Source organism: Ochotona princeps, chromosome 2 (assembly GCF_030435755.1).
Source record: "Ochotona princeps isolate mOchPri1 chromosome 2, mOchPri1.hap1, whole genome shotgun sequence".
Lineage (NCBI taxonomy): Eukaryota > Metazoa > Chordata > Mammalia > Lagomorpha > Ochotonidae > Ochotona > Ochotona princeps.
The window spans coordinates 85,197,033-85,213,961 of NC_080833.1; the positions used below are offsets into that span (position 1 = coordinate 85,197,033).

General features: G+C 38.7%; 1 protein-coding gene across 1 annotated transcript in view; it reads left to right on the forward strand.

The window, feature by feature from the left end:
- The window catches only part of AGL (amylo-alpha-1, 6-glucosidase, 4-alpha-glucanotransferase), a 62,341-nt gene that overhangs the window by 4,023 nt on the left and 41,389 nt on the right, over positions 1 to 16,929 (forward strand). Inside the window, exons 3-10 of the mRNA XM_058659516.1 lie at positions 4,963 to 5,173; positions 5,706 to 5,872; positions 7,675 to 7,878; positions 12,743 to 12,924; positions 13,120 to 13,231; positions 15,626 to 15,749; positions 16,082 to 16,184; positions 16,284 to 16,381. Of these exons, the coding sequence (XP_058515499.1) occupies positions 4,963 to 5,173; positions 5,706 to 5,872; positions 7,675 to 7,878; positions 12,743 to 12,924; positions 13,120 to 13,231; positions 15,626 to 15,749; positions 16,082 to 16,184; positions 16,284 to 16,381 (1,201 nt within the window). The remainder of the gene's footprint in view (positions 1 to 4,962; positions 5,174 to 5,705; positions 5,873 to 7,674; positions 7,879 to 12,742; positions 12,925 to 13,119; positions 13,232 to 15,625; positions 15,750 to 16,081; positions 16,185 to 16,283; positions 16,382 to 16,929) is intronic.

A 16,929-nucleotide genomic window follows, 5' to 3' on the forward strand; every position in this document is an offset into this window, starting at 1 on the left:
AGGACTCTTTTATGGTAGCAATTCCATAGATTCTGGGATTTCCCTTACCACCTCCTCAAATTCTCTCCCCACCACTGATTTCCGCTATATTATTACATTAATATAGTCTTTCATAAGCAATCATAAATCCATCATTCTGCTGTTTGAATATGTCCTGACATTACAGGTATGGACAATGGCAGAGAGTCCAGCATCCTATTGTTAAGATATAGTTAACAGTTTTATTGGGAGTCCATATTTGGTCTGGAAGTAGCGATGCTTATGGCATTGTATCTTTACATCTGGATGTGACAGTCTGTCACACAGTTGCTGTACATTCCCTTAAATAAAAGCCACAAAACAAAACCAACAGGAAGAAAGTTTAAAAATTTACACTCCCCTGAGAATAAATTATTTATTTATTTATTTATTTATTTATTTATTTATTTATTTTTGCAGTAACTTGTTGCTATCAATTATACTTCTTTTCTACCTAAGCTTGGTGAAGTAACTGAACAGGTTACATTATCTTAAGTAAGAGAATCGTTGTGTATTTTTAATGAGAGGCAGAATAACAACACATATCTCTTTTATCTCACTTTTAAGTTGTTTAAGATGATTTAGGGAATTTCTGAGATTTGTTCTTTGAAATTTTTCCTATTCAGTAATGACAAGTAGCTTTTAATAGTCTAATACTTAGAGAATATTTTTTAAAAACTGAAAAAACAATTTGGCTGTTTGAGGTAAACTTGGGTGTAGCAAGTCTTCGGAGTTTTGAAAGCCATGCACACTGTGTTACAGCTACTGAGCTCTGCACCAAAGTGACCACTTGCAAACAAGTGAAAGGCTCTGGCTGGTTTCCAGTAACATCCGGCCGACAGGAAGAGTTGTTGGGCTGAATGTAGTTTGCCAGCCCTTGTATATGACAAATGCATTTTACACATGTTTATTTTATAAATATGCCCATCACTATTTGATTTTGCACATGTGAATAGTGTCTTCCCCTTTAAAGAATTAGTGGCAGATTTTCTAATCTGTCTGGAATATTCCAAATAAAGAGTGTCAGCTGCTTGTCATATCATCTGTTTAATATATAAAATATCTTCTAATGAATCTTTTTGAAGCATTTGCTGGGTATCAGTGAAAATATGTTTAGTAGGCATATTTTTACAAAAACTGTTTACTTAAATGGTGAGTCGGGTTAAGGACTAATGTCATGATTTGGTGAGTATAACCAATAATTTGTTTTAGCTGGATTTGGGTGTGTATTTATATGGCATTTTTAGACCTTTGAGGATATTAAAACCCAGTATAATGTTGGTGTTGTGATATAGTGGGGTAATCCATTGTGACATCACATCCCACAAAGGTACCAGTTCATATCCCAGCTGCTCCACATCTGATCCAGCTCCCTGATAATGGCCTGGGCAAAACAGTGAAAGATGACCCAAGAGTTTAGGCCTCGACCATCCATGTGGGAGACTGAGATGAAGCTCCTGCCTCCTGGCTTTGGCCTCAGCCACTGCTGGTCATTGCAGCCAGTTGGGGATTGAACCAGTGGGTGGAAGATCTTTCTCTTTAGAACTTAAAATCTTTAAATCACTGTAAAACAAAATACTGAAGCAAGTCTTTCGTAAAAGTCATATGTTTTCACTGACAGAGTACAATATTAAGTTTTAGTGAGCTCAAAAATATTTTTGTGGGTTCAGTGCAGTAGCCTAGTGGCTAAAGTCCTCACCTTGCACAAGCCAGGATCCCATATGGGCACTGGTTCTAATCCCGGCCACCCTGCTTCCCGTCCAGCTCCCTGCTTGTGGCCTGGGAAAGCAGGTGAGAACGGCCCAAAGCCTTGGGACCCTGCACTCATGTGGGAGACCCGGAAGAGGCTCCAGGCTCCTGGCTTAGGATCGGCGCAGCTCTGGCCAGGGGCCAGAAGCTTCGTCTGGGTCGGCAATTCAAGTGCAGAGCTCAGGCACTTGGTCCATCTTCCACTGCTTTCCAGGTTCATTAGCAGGGAGCTGGATTGGAAGTGGAACAAACAGGACTGTAACTAGAACCCACATTTGATGATCTTTGATGTGGGGTGCGGGCATCCCAATCAGCAGCTTAACTAACTATACCACAGTGCCTGCTCCACACCCAGCCTACACCCCTCCCCCACCTCTGCCGCACAAGCTTTTTAACTGGCACCTTAATCACTAATCTCTGTCAAGCTGAGATATACCTATGCCATGTCTGGGCTTATCCCTAGTACTGAGGGCAAGACTCTCCTGAATTGTGTGTTAAGTGTTCCTGAATTCTGAGTTGTTGTAGTCTAGATTCAGCTGATACCCTCAGCTATTCACTAACCAATACACTGCTGAATCCTAATGGGAGGCCTCAGCACAGCTGTGGAATTCTTGCGTTCTCTCTGTTCCCTTCTGGTCTCAGATACCAATTCTAGCTTCCATGGTTTGTGTAGACTTGCGGTTCCATCCGAGCTCAGGGTTGGCTGAGCCCTGCCCAGATTCCTGCTCCAAGTGCTTCAGCCTGGAGCTCCCTCAGGGTAAAAAACAGAGGCAACTCTGGGATCACTGTGTCTCACTGCCTGTTGTCCAGGGTCCATCATTGTATATATTTTGTCTGGTTTTGTTGTTTTTGCTGTTTCAAGGAGGAGGATAGATCTAGTCCCTTTCATTCTATCTTTGCCAGAAGCAAAAATCTCAGATCCTTTGCATCCTCTACTTCCTCCATATGCAATGTGCTTCCCTTTGTGTCTGTGTGACCACCTGCCTCATCGCCTCTTTCTGTTTAGTTTACTGTTACCATTAGACATTGTGACTATTCTGTTATTATATCTCTGGCTTTTGTTGTCTTGCTTTATAGGAGTAGTGAGTTTTGGCAGCCATTTATGTTCCCTGAGATGAGCTTACTCCTTTGAGGCTTGCTTCAAACCATATAGGTTTGTGATATTTACTGTTTGGGGCCTACGTTAGCTCTGTTACGTAAGCATGACTCTTCTGGGTCATGCTTAATACTCCAATGATTGACAAGGTCAACATTCTCGACAAAAATCAGAGATTTTCCAAGGCTATGTGAATTCTAGGAATTGTTTCGTTTACACCTCCCAGTCATCATTCTTTGACAAGCCTCACAAAATCAAACCCTACTTCCGCAAAGCGTAGTATTCTGTGCCATATCTCTCTTTGCATATCTCTCTTTCTGTAAGACTCTGCTCTGAAAATTGTGATCTCCCCTACTTTCCCAAACTCTAATCTATCTCCTAAATGCACTAAAACTCCTTCTTTGCCTGCCACAGTCCATGATGTTGTCCCAGTCTAGAAGTTTGAGGATTCCAGAGAACACCTGCCCATAAGGTGTGAAAGTCCTTCACTGTCTGCCTAGGAAGACATTGTTTCATTCACCCTTGTTTTTCATCAGAGCACAAGTGCGTTACCTGTAACATATCTTGAACTATTTTTTCCTTTTTTTTCAGAGTGATATTTTTGATACATAAACCAGATCATGTTACTCCTCTACTTAGAACTGTTTGCTGACTCCTCATTTCAGAGAAGCCAGCACACTCACAGTGTCCTGCAAGGCCCTCCATGATCTGGTTCCTGTTACCTGTTTCTTCCATGCTTTGCTGCCCCTAACTCAGCTGATTCCAACCAGCTGTACCAAGCTTGTTATTCTGGAACCTTGACTTCTCAGGGTTTTTTGCGTGGCGCAGCTGTCCCGAGCTGGCAAGGATAGCCATGTGGCTAAGCACCCCGCTTCTCTCTAATCCTCAGCATCCCCATTACCACCCTGGAGCTCAGATTCTCCAATTGTCTGTTTTGATCCCTCTTACATGGGAGGAACCTAATACATATTTTTTTATCATGTTGAATTTTGAAGAGTGAACATCATGTATATTGGTATGTTTCCTTCTCCTCAAAAAGGTGCTTAGAAGAGCCAAACTTTCCTGTTTTTATCAGTTCTTATTGTTCTTCATTAATTGAAAAGTTATATACACATTAAAAAATTTACATGCCCTTCAGTAAAAATGGTGTATACCTTAATTATGAAGTTTGAAGTTTGCCTTAAACCAACCAAAATTTTCTTCTATATTATAGTTTTAGCTATAATGTGCTCATTTTTATCATTATTATTATTATGGTAAAATACTTGTAACATAGTATGTAAGTCTCAGCTGTATTTTAATGTAAATAACCTAACTTAGGCAAAAAATGGGACTGTATTAGCTTTCAGGATTCCTTTGATAACTACATAATGATCAATACGGATAAAAGCAGCAGTGGATTAGAGGTCCTATACCTGCTTATAAGAACTGAGTGTGCAAAAACTTTCCAAATCCCACTTGCTCATTGGTTAAAGTAGTCCATAACGGAATTGTTTCCATCAAGAAATCAGCACATACTACTAATGAATGTTTTCCATCACCCCAACCACTTGTTAAAACCTGAATTAGCAGACCCCTGGATCTAAGCTCACATCAGTCGGAGGCTCAGATGCCTCTCAAACTCCTGCTAAAAGTCCTAATTCTGCCTCTTTCCCTCTCTCGACTTCTCACCCAACACTGGCTTTCTGTATGTGGTGGGATAGTTAGACAGTGTTAGCTCTCAAGTATAATACAATGTCATATGCTCTAACACCAGAAACTCCCATTCCCTGCTGCAGGTTGGAAAATGCTGGAAAGGTCTCTGACCAGATGCCTGTCTCTGGGCATTTGCTTCTAGGGTGAGATGGGGGCAAGGAAGGATTGAGGGAGTCATGGTAAATGGACACATATAAAAATGTGTATGTCCCACAGTAGCCATGTGCTAAAATAAAAAAAAATTTAGCTAAGTTAGATTATATTTCTAAAAAAGGTTTAGATATTGTATTTTGAATATAAATAAGAAATAATAGTTTTTTATAATAATTTAAATATAATGTCTGTTTGTTAAGATGGTAATTTAAGTCCTACAGTGATTATATTAAAATGTGCTGTTTGTTTAGGATTTGAACTGCAATTCCGATTAGGCCCAACTTTACAGGGAAAATCAGTTACTGTGTATACAAATTACCCATTTCCTGGAGAAACGTTCAATCGAGAAAAGTTCCATTCTTTGGAGTGGGAAAACCCAACAGAAAGGGAAGATGATTCTGATAAATACTGTAAACTTAATCTACAACAATCTGGATCATTTCAGTATTACTTCCTTCAAGGGTAAGTCAAGTTGTCTTTGTGTGGAAAAAAAGTGACTTTCTTTTAGCATGCGAGTAATCTGGCTTCTAAAAAGATATTGTATGAACCATGTCCGTGAAATCTTTACAGTGCTGCTTGCATTCTTGAGATGCAAGCAGAATATGCTTCTTCAGTTTCTTAGAGGTAATGTGGGACCCACTGAAGATTCAAAATATTAAGTAATTTCTTTCCAAAACTGCTGGATCTTTGTGCAGCATGATTATAATATGCTGCTTATCTGAGCATCATTGTTGTTCCTGATAAACTTTAATACACTTGATTTGTATTTAACCAGTATCATTAGATACTATGAATGTTGTATTATAATTTTGCAGAGACAAAGAGTTAAAGTGGTTTTTCTATTCATTTTTGGTACAACTTTATAAGTAATTTTGTGCTCTTACTAATTAGTCTTTTTTAAAAGTGCCAATATTTCAAGCAATATCAGACTATTAGAAGAAAATTTTTTTCTTGCCTGTAATAGAAAAGTTTTTGTTTTGATTTTTTTCCTTAGAAATGAAAAAAGTGGTGGAGGTTACATAGTCGTGGATCCTATTTTACATGTTGGTGCTGATAATCATACATTACACCTGGACTGTGTCACTCTCCAGACCTTTTTAGCCAAGTGTTTGGGACCCTTCGATGAATGGGAAAGCAGACTAAGGGTTGCAAAAGAATCAGGTAATGTCAGCTTTTTTTTCCCCATTGCTTTAAAAAATGTAATTATCTTCTGTGATACAGATGTTAAAAACTTTGCTTCTACTTTTAATTTGTTCTTAATACATTTAGTAATATAATTACAGGTTTCTTATTTAACGGTTCAGTAAATTATGTCATTCAAGTTATTGAGGAAGGAGTTTAAAAAATGAAATAATTTCAAATATTTTACTTTTAAAAGCTAGTAGTTATATGTTTAGAAAATGTGTTACATGTAATTTAAACAAACCTTGATTAACTACCATCCATGTGGAAGTCATGTACTGTCATACATATCAACAATAGCATAAAACTTAGTTTTGTTTTACTCTTAAACAGAAATCTTCATTTTCTTTTCCTCCTCCTTCCCTCCATGTGTGTTTTGCTTCCTTTTTCCCTCTCTTCCTTCCTTCAAAAGGCAGAGTAGCAGAGAGGGAGAAAGCAAGATAGAGAGGACCAAGCTTTCATCCAGTGGTTCACTGTCCAAATGGCTGCAGGTTGGGCCAGGGTGAAGCCAGGACGCATGGATTTCATCTGGAGAGTAGAGGTCCAAGCACTTGGGCTGCCTTCCACTGCTTTGCCAGGAGCATTAGAAGGAAGTTGAATGAGAAGCATAGCAGCCAGGACCCAAACTGGAGCTCCAGCATGGGATGCCAGCATTTCAAACAGTGTCTTAATGCTGTACCATGATGCTGGCCTCTAACTCCTTACTTTAAAGTTAAATGTAGGATGAAGAAAGGAATGAGAAATTGACTGATGTTACTAAGACAAAATAGAAGTACTTTGGGGTATTAAAAAAAGGAGAAAGGGGTAGGCATTTAACCTAGCTGTTAAAATGCTAGCGGGGATGCTCATATCTCACATCAGAGTACTTGGGTTCAACACCTGGCTCAGACTGGATTCCAGCTTTCTACTGGTGCAGGCTCCTAGGAAATAGCAGTGGTGGCTGCAGTGATGGGCTCCTGCCATGCATGTGGCAGAACTGGATTGAGTTGCCCTCAACTTTGGCTTAGTGCAGGCATGTGGATGGTGAACCAGCAGACAGGAGCACTGACTCACTTCGTCTCTGTCTGTGTTATCTCCCACCCCCCCTCAACACACACACCATGTAGGTGTGTGTTTCTACCTCTCAAATGAATTAATTTATTTGATGTAGAAGACAGAGGTATGTCAACATTCTTCTGGAGGATTTATTTTTCTACGTATAAATATATTCTTTCAGGGCCCAGCGCCGTGGCCTAGCGGCTAAGGTCCTTGCCTTGAATGCGCCAGAATCCCATATATGCGCCGGTTCTAATCCCGGCAGCTCTGCATCCCATCCAGTTCCCTGCTTGTGGCCTGGGAGGGCGGTCAAGGACGGCCCAAAGCCTTGGGACCCTGCGCCCGTGTGGGAGACCTAGAGGAAGTTCCTGACTTCTGGCTTCAGATCAGCACAGCTCCGGTTGCTGCAGTCACTTGGGGAGTGAATCACCAGATGGAGGATCTTCCTCTCTGTCTCTCCTCCTCTCTGTATATCTGACTTTGCAACAAAAATAAATAAATCTTTAAAAACAAGCAAATATATATATATATATATATATATGTATATATATACATATATCCATTCAAAAAATACACATCCAACTGCTAATATAAACCAGGCATCATGTGTTTTTAGACTTTTGTCTGAATACATTCTCTCATCCCTGTATTATCTGAAGACACTGTATCTGTAAATGTTTTGCTTAGTTCTAGGTTTCTTTTGTTTGTTCTTATTGTTAAGTAACCTTCATTTTCTCACATTGCAGGTTACAACATGATCCATTTTACACCACTGCAGACTCTTGGACTGTCTAGGTCATGCTACTCGCTTGCTGACCAGTTAGAATTAAATCCTGACTTCTCACGTCCTCATAAAAAGTACACCTGGAGTGATGTGGGTCAGTTAGTGGAAAAATTGAAAAGGGAATGGAATGTCCTTTGCATTACAGATGTTGTCTACAATCATACTGGTAAGAGGTTCATTAACTACCTTCATTGTGTTGATGAGAAAATATTATATTCTGATTGTATCATTCCCTAATGTTTTATATGACTAAATTTTATTTTTTTTTAAAGATTTATTGATTTTTATTACAAAGTCAGATGTACAAAGTCAGAGGAGGAGAGACAGAGAGGAAGATCTTCCATACAATGATTCACTCCCCAAGTGACGACAACAGCCGGTGCTGCGCCGATCCGAAGCCGGGAACCAAGAACCTCTTCCAGGTCTCCCACACGGATGCAGGGTCCCAAAGCCCTGGGCCATCCTCAACTGCTTTCCCAGGCCACAAGCAGGGAGCTGGATGGGAAGTGGAGCTGCCGGGATTAGAACCAATGCCCATATGGGATCCCGGAGCGCTCAAGGCGAGGACTTTAGCTGCTAGGCCACGGCACCGGGCCCTATGACTAAATTTTAAAAATCCAAATGAGATGTCCTTCAAATTTTTTTCTAAGGATTTATTTATTTTAATTGGAAAGGCAGATTTACAGAGAGGAGAGACAAAGAGAAAGATCTTCCATTTGCTGGTTAACTTCCCAAATGACCACAGAGGCCTAAGCTGAGCCAATCTTATGCCAGGAGCCAGGATCTTCTTTTGGGTCTCCCACATGGGCATGCCAACGTTTTTCCTAGGCCATAAGCAGGAAGCTGGATGGGATGCCAGTGTTTACAGAGGGAGAATTAGCCGACTGAGCCATCACACTAGGTCTGGTGTCCTTCAACTTCAAAAAGTCATTATATAATATCACTTTTTTTTTTTCTGGTAAAAGAAACAGTACTAGTTGAGGACAAGGTCTTTAGGTAAGTAATTTGCCAAGATAGACTTATAAAAACAGGAACTTAGTGGTTATATATTTCAATTTAGAGTGTCAATGCCTTCCAGACCAACAAAACAGCCCCACAAAGCAGGAGCTCTAGTACTGTTGTCTATAGGAAAAAAATAAATAATTTCTAGTATAGAAGGAAGTTATCGGTAAGCTCTCGGAAATTACTCTGCAAATTATATTGTGTTAAGCAGGCTTATTTGAGTAAAATTTGCCTGTTTTATTTCTGAAATGTCCCTAGCAATGCAGAGTTCTGTGGAATATGTCCAGTTTCCTGATTGGTGACCCTTTAGGAAATGATTGCTCCCTTTGCCTGTCAGTGCAGCTGGCTGGCCAGATGAAGCTGCTGCTCCTCGGGAAGGCCTGACAAAGCAGCTGTCTGTTTAATCTTAGCTCTTTACAAATATCTTTTTTGTATGCCATGACATGGAAACTGTTTGACAACCACTGAAGTGTGTATGTGAAGAGGAAGAGTTCTGAGTGGTACAAACATTTTTAAGAAAAAAAAAATTCTGCTCTTTAAGTAAAGCATTTCTTCAGTTTATCTTCACAATTCTGAAAAAATTTCAAAGCTTATAGATCTGGATCTGTTATTTATATTCTCCAATAATAATTGCAAGAAGTCGCTTGGTTTAAAAAAAATAAAAGGTATTTGGTATATCTGTATGTACTTGGGAACCAGGCTTAAAATCTACAGTGAAAACTTTGTAATCCAAGAATTCAGTATTCCTTACTTGGAAATTTGACAGTATGTATAATTCCTTTGACATCCATAATATTGTGCACATTATGTTTACAAAAAAACCCACATAATGAGTTTGTGTTAGTTGCAAGTTGAATGCACTAGGAAATGGATCACACAGTTGTTAAAAAAGAGACAAAAGAACATAGTCAATTAGAGAAGATTGAAATTGCATTTATCTCTTATAAAAGATTGGGTAGCATTCTAAGATTAGAATATGAACTTAGTGGGAATAGAAAACTAGTTTCCTTCTCTCTTATTGCTCTGCTTCCAATTTTCAATCAAATGTGGTTGTTGTAGCTCTTGTTAGGATCTAACCAGTGAAAATGGGGAAAGGGACAACATGCCTTTAAAAGGCACAATCTGCTGAATGTATCGCTTACACTCATATTTAATCAGATAGAATTTTTGTTTCTTGTTACATAAAGCTGTAACAGAGGCTACAACAGCTAATTCTCACCGTGGGGAGGCAGAAGTGATAGCTCAAATCCTTGGGTCCCTGTCTCCCAAGTGGGAGATCTGGCTTGGGTTTCGCGCTCCTGGCTTTTAGATGTGTGCAGGAGTTTGGGCATCAGAAGCCTTTACTCCTGGCAGGTGTGGCCACAAGGGAGGCTCCCTGTGCCTTCCACTGCAGCTGAGGGTGTGGTTACATCCCAGGACAGGCAGGCTGCCTGTGGTTTTTTGTTTCTTGCGCTGCATGGCAGGGAAGTTCTGCTCCAGGCAAGCAGGCAGAGAAGTGTTGTGGCGCCTTTGCTCCACCAACTGACACATGTAGGCAGACATTCTGCCCAGCTTTGTCAGGCCGAAAATCCTGCAAACCCAGTCAAGTTCAGCAGGTCTGTGTTCAAATGCCATAGACTTTTGTATTATTATCTTGAAAAAAAAATGTAATTTTAGATACTCAGTGCAGTTTCCAAAGATGTTTAAGCAATTGTTCTTTATAATTTTCACATCTTAGGTTGTTTTGCTAGGGACAGTGTTGTGAGTACTGTGCCATTCTAGTCTGTATTTAGCTTTTAATTTTTATGTTAAAAATATAGCTTGACGTTTGATACCTCTTCTATATAGGATTAAATACTTTCACTACCTCATGTTAGGATCATTGAATTTTGCACTTGATTTTCTTTCAAAATGTTGACGAGACAATTTCAGGATTTTACCATTGAGATAACCCTTATATTTATAATTTTTTTATTTAAAGAATTGTGTTTATTGTTTTATATGAAAAACAGAGAGCTCTTCTGACTGGTGGTTTACTCCCCACATGCCTGCCACAGTCAGGGCTGGGCCTGAAGACTAGCAGCCTGGGACTTAATCCAGGTATCCCATGTAGTTGGCGATCTCCTTGTGGACAGCAGGGACTCAAATCCTAGAATCCATCTGTTACCTCTGCAGTTTGCATCTGCAGAAAGTTGCATCAGAAGCCGAGTAACCAGAACCTGAATGAAACACTCCAGTGTGGAATGTAGACACGCCTACAGTAAGCCACAGCACCACGTATCCAGTATTTGTTCTTCCTAAGTGAAAATCCTAGTTGGTGGTACCTATTAGTAAATCATATCTCCTCAGCAAATAGCTTTTTAGTAAATATCATGGTGAATGTAACGCAGGCAAGCTGTCTCAATGAATTATCAGTTTAACTTCTATTGCAACATTTCTGCCCCTTATGTAGCCCCTCTTCAGCTAAGCATTTTATGGTAAGTATAAATAAATGATTTACCAAATAAATGACTGAAGCTAGGAATAATGAGTGTAAAACTGCGGGGCCCTCAACTTAGTAAATAAGGCCTGAGCATATTCACCTCAGCAGCAGGGCAAAGTTAACATTACAGATTCTAAGGTGCCTCAGTTCCTTAACTGCCGCTGTGTGGCAGAAAATAAGAATTACTGAGTTTGTGCAAGGCCTCCCTTGTGTCACAGTAAGTTAACACCACCGTTTGGGTCACTGGCATCCAACATCAGAGTGCAGTTTGAGTCCTTGGTGCTCCACTTTGGATTCCAGGTCCCTGTTAATGACCTGGAATTGTGCTTGGGCCTCTTGCCACCGACATGGGAGATGCAGGTGGAGTCCAGGCTCCTGGCTTCAGCATTTCCCAAAACTGATTGTTGCAAGCATTTGGGCACTAAATCAACACATGGATTTTTCTCTCTGTCTCTTCCCCCTCTCTGTCTTTCTCTCTGTGTCCCTGGGCAGACAGATACATTTAAAAAAAAAAAGTAAGTGCGTCTAACTGCTTAGAACAATTTCTGATGTGAAATAGGCATTCAATAATTGTTACTACTTCTACTTCATGTACACTGAGGGCATTAGTACGTTTTAAAAATCAAATTGTGTTTGGCTTTTATTTATTTAAAAAATTGAAATGATGGCAGGTGTTTGGCGTAGTTAAGATGTTGCTTGGAAAGCCCATTTCCTATTAAAGTGCCTAGGGTATAATCTGGGCTCCATTTCTGATTCGAGCTTCCTGACAGTGGGCACCCTGGGGAGCAGAAATGGTGTTTCAGTCCTTGGCTCCTTACCAGCCGTTTGGAAGGTCTGGATTGTGTTCTGGGCTCCTGGCTTTGTCCTGCCGCACCTGGAGCCATTGCAGACATTTAGACAGTGAACCAGCGAATGGAAAATCTCTGTATCTCTGTGCCTTTCAAATAAAATGAAAATAAATAAATAGAAATAATTATCTTTAATTTTGTAAACACTTGGAATACCTCACCAAACTTTTAATTCTGATTCTAGAATGGCTGTTTAAAATGGATACATAATAAGATACTAGCTACACTGTTATTTGAGTATTTCCTTTTAAATTTTTTATTTACTTTATTTGAAAGGATGTAATGGCAAAGAGATGGGGAGAATAGATAAGGGAGAGAGAGAAAGAAAGAGATTCGTTCTATCTGCTTGTTCATTCCTCTGGTGGCCTCATTGGCTGGAGCTAGGAAAGACCAAAGCCAAGAACTCTGTCCAAGTGTCTCATGTAGGTCACTGGCACCAAGGTACTTCAGCCATCTTTGTACTTTCCCAGGTGCCATTAGCAGGGAGCTGAACCAGAAGTGGAACAGTACTCAAACTGGCACATCTGTTGTGTTACAGGCAGTGGCTTAACTCACAATGCCACAGCACTTGCCCCTGGGTGTTTCTTTGCAAAACAACATATCACTCTTTTTAGGATTAACCATATGAATTGATGTTACTTGTGAATTTTCTTTCCGCAGAAGTTGACAGATTTAATTGTGGAATGTTCTTTTGTGTTCCTTTTTTTTTTTTTTTCAAGCTACTAATAGTAAGTGGATTCAGGAACATCCAGAATGTGCATATAACCTTGTGAACTCACCGCACTTAAAACCTGCCTGGGTCTTAGACAGAGCATTCTGGCATTTTTCCTGTGATGTTGCAGACGGAAAATACAAAAACAAAGGAGTACCTGCTTTGATTGAGAATGAGCATCATATGAATGTAAGTGTGGAATAGGATAGGATGGGATGGGATGGGATAGAATAGAATAGAATAGAACAGAACAGAACAGAACATCAAAATTTCTAAAGTACAAATTAGCTACATTGTTGAAAATTATTTTGAATCTATCATAATTTGTAAATAATACATTGAAAAGTTTTATATACATTTTTTTAAACTGTTGAATTCTTTCAGTGCATTCGAAAAATAATTTGGGAGGATATTTTTCCAAAACTTCGGCTCTGGGAATTTTTCCAAGTAGATGTTCTCAAAGCAGTTGAGCAATTTAGAAGACTTCTAACAAAAGGTAAAATGTATACACTAGATTATCCCTGTCAGTTTTAAGAATTGTAATGCTACTCTTAAAGGGTTAACTCTTGATTAGCATAATTATTGAATCTGTTATTGTGTATGTTATGTTTGATGTTATAAAGCTATTACTTTGGAAGTTGAGAGTTAGTGATATCCATAATAATACTTAACATTATTACCTCCTTTGGGGACTGTATCTTATGATTCGTTTGTTAGAAATCTCAGAATATTGAACTCAGTGTATCTTTGTTAAAGGTATGAATGAAATGTGGATGACGCAAGTTACTTCTGCTGAGAAGGACTTAAATGTGTGACAGTCTTTTGCCAGCTACAGCAAGAAGCTTAGCTGAAGTAGAAAGGCAACCAGCTGATGATACACACCATTTAGGCCACTTCACCATTAATGATAGCACAGCTATGTGAACAGATTTCAGGTGGTGAAGAAGTCTTCAATTAAGGACATAACTAATCAAGAAGTTGGTCAAAGAGCCAACAGAGCAGGATAGGAGGAACCACACTAAAAGAGGAATTAGATTTCTCAGAGACAATGTAGAAGCAGTATGAAAAATACATCGCTTCGCGGCATTTTGGCTAAGATCAAGTGAAAAATATATCCACAGTGGCTAGCTTTATGGCACAGCCAGTTAAGCTGCTGCCTGGGACACCAGCATCCTGTTTTGGAGTGCCAATTCAAACCCAGGCTACTGTGCTTCCCATCTAGTTTTTTGCTAATACATCTGGGAAGTTAATGCCTGATGGCATAAGGTATCAGGCTACTTCTACCATCCAGAGAGACCAGCAAGGCTTCCCCAGCTCCTGACTTCAACCCAGTTCAGAGCTGGCCATTGGGACCATTTGGAGAGTAAGTCAGCAAATGAAATATCTAACTCCACCACTGAATTCTTGCTTCTCTCTCCATCTCCATCTCTGTCATTCTGCCTTCCCACCATGTTTTTAAAGTAGTGGGAAACAAGTTTAAAAAAATATATCTAGAGTTAGTATAGGATAATCCAGCAGTGAGGAGTTTCCTCCTCCTCCAGATACCAGAATGAGAGCAGGAGAGTAAGCCTTAGAAATGACTGCCTTTAAAGGAGAAGTCAGTATGAGATTCCTGAGAGTCAGATTCAGCTATCGGTTTCTGTAATTGTGTAACGCATAAATACAGTTGTTTTGATAACTAGTTTCTTTCATGCTTCATTTTATCAAAGGGACTTGTATCTTCCTTTTCCTCTAAAATGTGTAAGTTATATTACTTATTTGCAACAATGCATGTCCATTATAAATAAATGACAAATCGTTAAAAATATAATACAATATAATTTCAAGTCTTTCTGAATTCATTTTTTAGGGAGCACTAAAAATTAATAATTTGTGTTTCTTTTCTGACTCATTGTTGAAAGAAATTTTAAATATAGTTTTATCCAATTATCACTGCGTAAATTGCATATCATAACTTATTTTGATCTTTGCTTATTTTGAAGTATTTTTTCACATGTTAATCTGACATGTTCACCACTTCATTTCCATACTTGGAAGAAAATCTAGTACACAGTAGGAGGACCTCAAAATGTTCAAGGAAAATGTAACTAAAAGTTTACTTTAGTGAAAAGATTATTTGAAATCCATGCATAATTTTTCATAGTATTTATTTTCCATGACTTTTGAAGACCCTTTATATGTAGTGAGTGAATTTGCACAATGAAAAAATTGGTATCATGGCTTTTTCTTTTTGGTAGTTTTAATGTATTTACTCTTCCAAATGACCCTTAGTAGCCGAATTTTAAGAATCAATATCTGTTTTGGCTTATTTTGGTTTTTCTTTTGTAAACCATTTCAAAGTATCTTCTGAATAAACAAGATTTATTAGTTAATATAAAATCAAGTCTAGCAGAAGCAACTCTGTACCATGCCTGATTTATTAGAAACAAGTTCCAGAAAAAGAGTGAAAATTGTCTCCCACCAAAAACCATTTATATACGATTTAACTTTTGTACTATTTTTGGAAAAACGGGAAAAATATAAAGAAAGTCAAATTTGTAATCAGACTTACTTTGGAATAAGAGACAATCTTTAAGGAAGCAGAATTATTGAGATTAGAATATTTGATGGTATCTTAGAATAAGATACTTTCAGCCTAAGTTCTTAATGACCTTAAAGAATGAACAAGGGAATACCAGCTAAGGCAGAAAAGTGCAGCTGACAAAGTGGAACTGATAAAAATTCCTGGTTTTTGTTTTTTTAATAGTGTTGTTCTGTCTCAGTGTATTTCTCACAACATGCTTGTGCTCTTGCATGTTTGTGTGTGTGTATTATTGCGCAGAATAATGAGGAAGGAAGAATGAATTACAGCTATCCTTGCATTTAAGATATCGTTGCTTCTTCCTTTCAGAAAATAGGGGAGTAATCAAGTCTGATCCAAAACAACATCTTCAGATTATCCAGGATCCTGAATACAGACGATTTGGCTGTACCGTAGATATGAACATCGCACTAGCGACATTCATACCACATGAGTATGTTATGAACTGGGTTATATTTCCTAGGAAATATAAGAAATAATATTATTTATAAGCTTTTTAACAAGTATGATTTTTGTTCTGTGTATCAAAATCATTCATAGGAAATCATGGAAAGTAGTATACCACAATTCTTCTTCAACACTTTGTGTGTATGCCAGGACATGTTCCTGTGCATGTATGTAAAGATTTTTATAATTTACAAATTTCAGCCAGACTTAAAAATCCTGATGATTAAGGTTTCAATGTATCTTGTTAGAAAACATGTTTAATGTGGATTTTTGTAAAAACAGTTAAATAGTAAGTTTGTAATACTCTCTCTGCTCTAGCAATGGGCCAGCTGCGATTGAAGAATGCTGTAATTGGTTCTGTAAGAGAGTTGAGGAATTAAATTCAGAGAAGCATCAACTCATAAACTATCATCAGGAACAGGTCTTACCTACTTTTGATCTGATATTTTTCACTGAGTATTAATACTGTTTTGTTATTAATGGTGATGATGGTGGTCGAACATAATTTAATGTTTTCCAGGCTGTTAATTGCCTTTTGGGAAATGTATTCTATGAACGACTGGCTGGCCATGGGCCTAAATTAGGACCTGTCACTAGAAAATATCCTCTGGTTACCAGGTAATCTATTTTTGTTTTCTTCTCATTGATGATTAAAAATAAAATTATATTCCAGTTTCCAAATTAACATGATTTTCCTTTAATGTATGATTGCAGTATGTTTCTTACATTGAATAGAAGTGTTTAGTTGGAAATAGCCTTAATTTAATAAAGAAAAGAAGTGTATTTTGCCTAAGAGTTCTAGAGGCTGAAAGTCCAAGAACATGATGTTGATATCAGTTCCTCTCCTGGTTTATGAGGGCTCCAGGCTGCTGCAATCCCTGGGGGAGACAATGAGCAAGAGGGTGTGTGCAAGAGAGGCAGCCTGAGAGCAGTCCATTCTTGTGCTCACTAATCCCGTCCCGTGAGAATTCCTGTGAGAAAGTCCATGTCAATCCGTTTGAGAGAGCTTCACCCCCAGAACCCAGAAAGTTCCCGTTGGATTCCTCCTTCCAGTGCTGTTGTGTTGAGGAATTACAGCATCCCCCTACCCCCCCCCCCCGAACTCACACTCAAACAGTAACAATTTGTCCAAAATGAAAACACAAACCAAAAAAAAAATTGTTAAA